The sequence below is a fragment of the Parasteatoda tepidariorum genome, chromosome 10 (assembly GCF_043381705.1).
Source record: "Parasteatoda tepidariorum isolate YZ-2023 chromosome 10, CAS_Ptep_4.0, whole genome shotgun sequence".
Lineage (NCBI taxonomy): Eukaryota > Metazoa > Arthropoda > Arachnida > Araneae > Theridiidae > Parasteatoda > Parasteatoda tepidariorum.
This window is the reverse complement of record NC_092213.1, coordinates 8211454-8213733: the sequence shown is the minus strand read 5'-3', so window position 1 is coordinate 8213733 and position 2280 is coordinate 8211454. Positions and strand designations below refer to the sequence as shown.

General features: G+C 36.3%; 1 protein-coding gene across 2 annotated transcripts in view; it reads right to left on the bottom strand.

Moving 5' to 3' along the window:
- The window catches only part of LOC107437538 (uncharacterized), a 21983-nt gene that overhangs the window by 11859 nt on the left and 7844 nt on the right, over positions 1-2280 (bottom strand). For both annotated transcript variants that reach the window (XM_016049590.4, XM_071186430.1), the window contains one exon: positions 1453-1666. In XM_016049590.4, the coding sequence (XP_015905076.2) occupies positions 1453-1645 (193 nt within the window). In that variant the 5' untranslated portion in view covers positions 1646-1666. The remainder of the gene's footprint in view (positions 1-1452; positions 1667-2280) is intronic.

The following is a 2280-nucleotide window of genomic DNA, read 5'->3' as shown; positions in this document are numbered from 1 at the left end:
TGGGATTCTATTAAGGACAACACATCTAATGAAAATAAGAACAGAAACAAAAAATGCTGCAATATATATATTGTCTTGAATGAATGGAACAATTGCCTGAAATTGTATTGAATTTGCTGAAATCATCACCTCTGAAATAAATCACATTTAATTGGTTAAAATGGCACTCCTGTTAGCTTTTTAAAGGCAGATATTTTTGAACATATCTGAAACGTGTAAGAACAGGGATTTGATATTGTATTTCTATCAGTATGCATGAAGACTTGCAGTACTAATCACGTCTAAATATTTGACAAGGAAATAAGTATCATGCCATAATTCTTCAGACAAATACCTACTTCAACCCCCCCCCNACCCCCCCCCCCAGTTGTTCTTCTCGCCAAGATTAAAGGCCACACTTTGGTTTTCCTCTTGTTGTTTGCCAAGATGAGGCGAACAGATTTAAAAACGCTTGACGAGACGTAGGAAAAGCATCATTCCATTGCTGAACTTTGAAGAGAAGGATTACGCAGAAGTAATTCAATTGAAAAGCACGCAAATATTTAATCTATACCACCAATTCTAAGAGCCAAATAAAATAATGAATTAAACAAAGAGCTCATAGACAAACTTTAATTTTCCAACAGTATTGCGAGAACCAGTAGCAGAAACGCTGTAAGTAAAAAATACTTCAGTCCTGTTCCCACAGCTGATCATTCAAACTAAAATATTTGCACGCTGGTACGTTAATTTTGTCCTCAGACTACGCCATCTAGCTACTGCAATGGGTGGTTATTTTGAAACCATTACTTTATGTTTCTTCTCAGTTAGGGTCATCTATTTAAAAGTGCTTTGAAATTTATTTTGTAACTTGCTGAGAATTAAAATGGGATTTCCTAAACAGTATGCGAAAAAAACCTTTCTGTTTTCTTCTATTTTTCAAGGTCCGGGATAACCTGGCTGGTAGGGTGCTGGGACTATGTCAGTGGGGTCGCAAATTCGATACCCGTCTGCGGAAGACTTCCCGTGCACAAAATGGTGACTGGTGCACGCTAAATCTGATCCCAAAGACCTTCAAATTTCCGTAACAAATCAATACATCTGGGGATATTGGATCGTAAATTGATCATACTCTGGTCCTGGTCAAAATTAAGATATGTGGATAGATGGATAGTGTATAAAAGTGTCCTCCCTGTAACACGTGGTGTGACGAATGTATGATGCTGTTGTTTCCTGACCATCCTCAGGGATGTTTTCCAGATCGCCGTCAATAGCCTATTGTGCACCTCTAGTGCGACTTAAATAAAAGTACCGTACCGCACCCTATATATTTTTCTGTTTTTTTTTCAAAGCAGTCAATTTTGGAGCAAAAGATCTACCATTTCATTTTTTTACGAAGAATCTAAAAGTCTTCCTTACAGAACTACCTGTATTTAATAGACGCGTAAAAGAAGCAACAACAGAACATTATACCTGATATACTTCTTGTGAAGTAGGCCAGTTCGAATGGTAGAGATGCTGCATTCCTGCTGGTGCCGTAACAGTCTTTCAGAGATACAAATAACTGGGCCCCCAACCTCATTGGACAGTTGATGAGGGAGAATACTACTCCACATGCTATGGCCACTACCCAACTGCGTCTGCTGTCCACTCCTCTACCTTTCATCTAGATAGACTTTGTCTGTGTCTGAAAGAGAAATAGCTAACTATGTAGAGGTGAATTCATAGCTCTAAAGTCGATTAAAAAGATGTTCAGCTCCGACTCTAAACGTTACTAGGAGCTTGATTTCGACTCCCACCTATATTCTAAAATTTTCCCTGAATTCAGGAAAGTATCAATATTAGTACTAAACAAATATTAACTACAATTCATACATTTCTATTTTTTTTCTTCACGTACGGTTAAATGATTCAACTAGTATAATATAAAATTACATTTTACATTATATAATAGCTGGATACCCGTTCTTCTTACCGGGCTTTCAAAAAAGAGAAAATAATCAATAAATCAGTACTGGAGGAAATCATGCGCAAAACTGAAAGCTATATAATGACACATATAATAAAGCAAATTATTTTTTTGAAGTCATACTTCGTATGCGACTTCCAACAAGGTTGCGTTAAACGTTTAACGCTACATTTTTATTGGCCGGGAAATCACGCGGTAGGATCCAGTTTTCCCTCATTCATTTCCATATTGTTTTGGTTCTCACTAGCATAAAAATAATAAAAGTCATAAAAGTATTGTTTTTCTATAAATATTTTTTTAGTTTGTTTTGATACACATATAATTTAATAGGG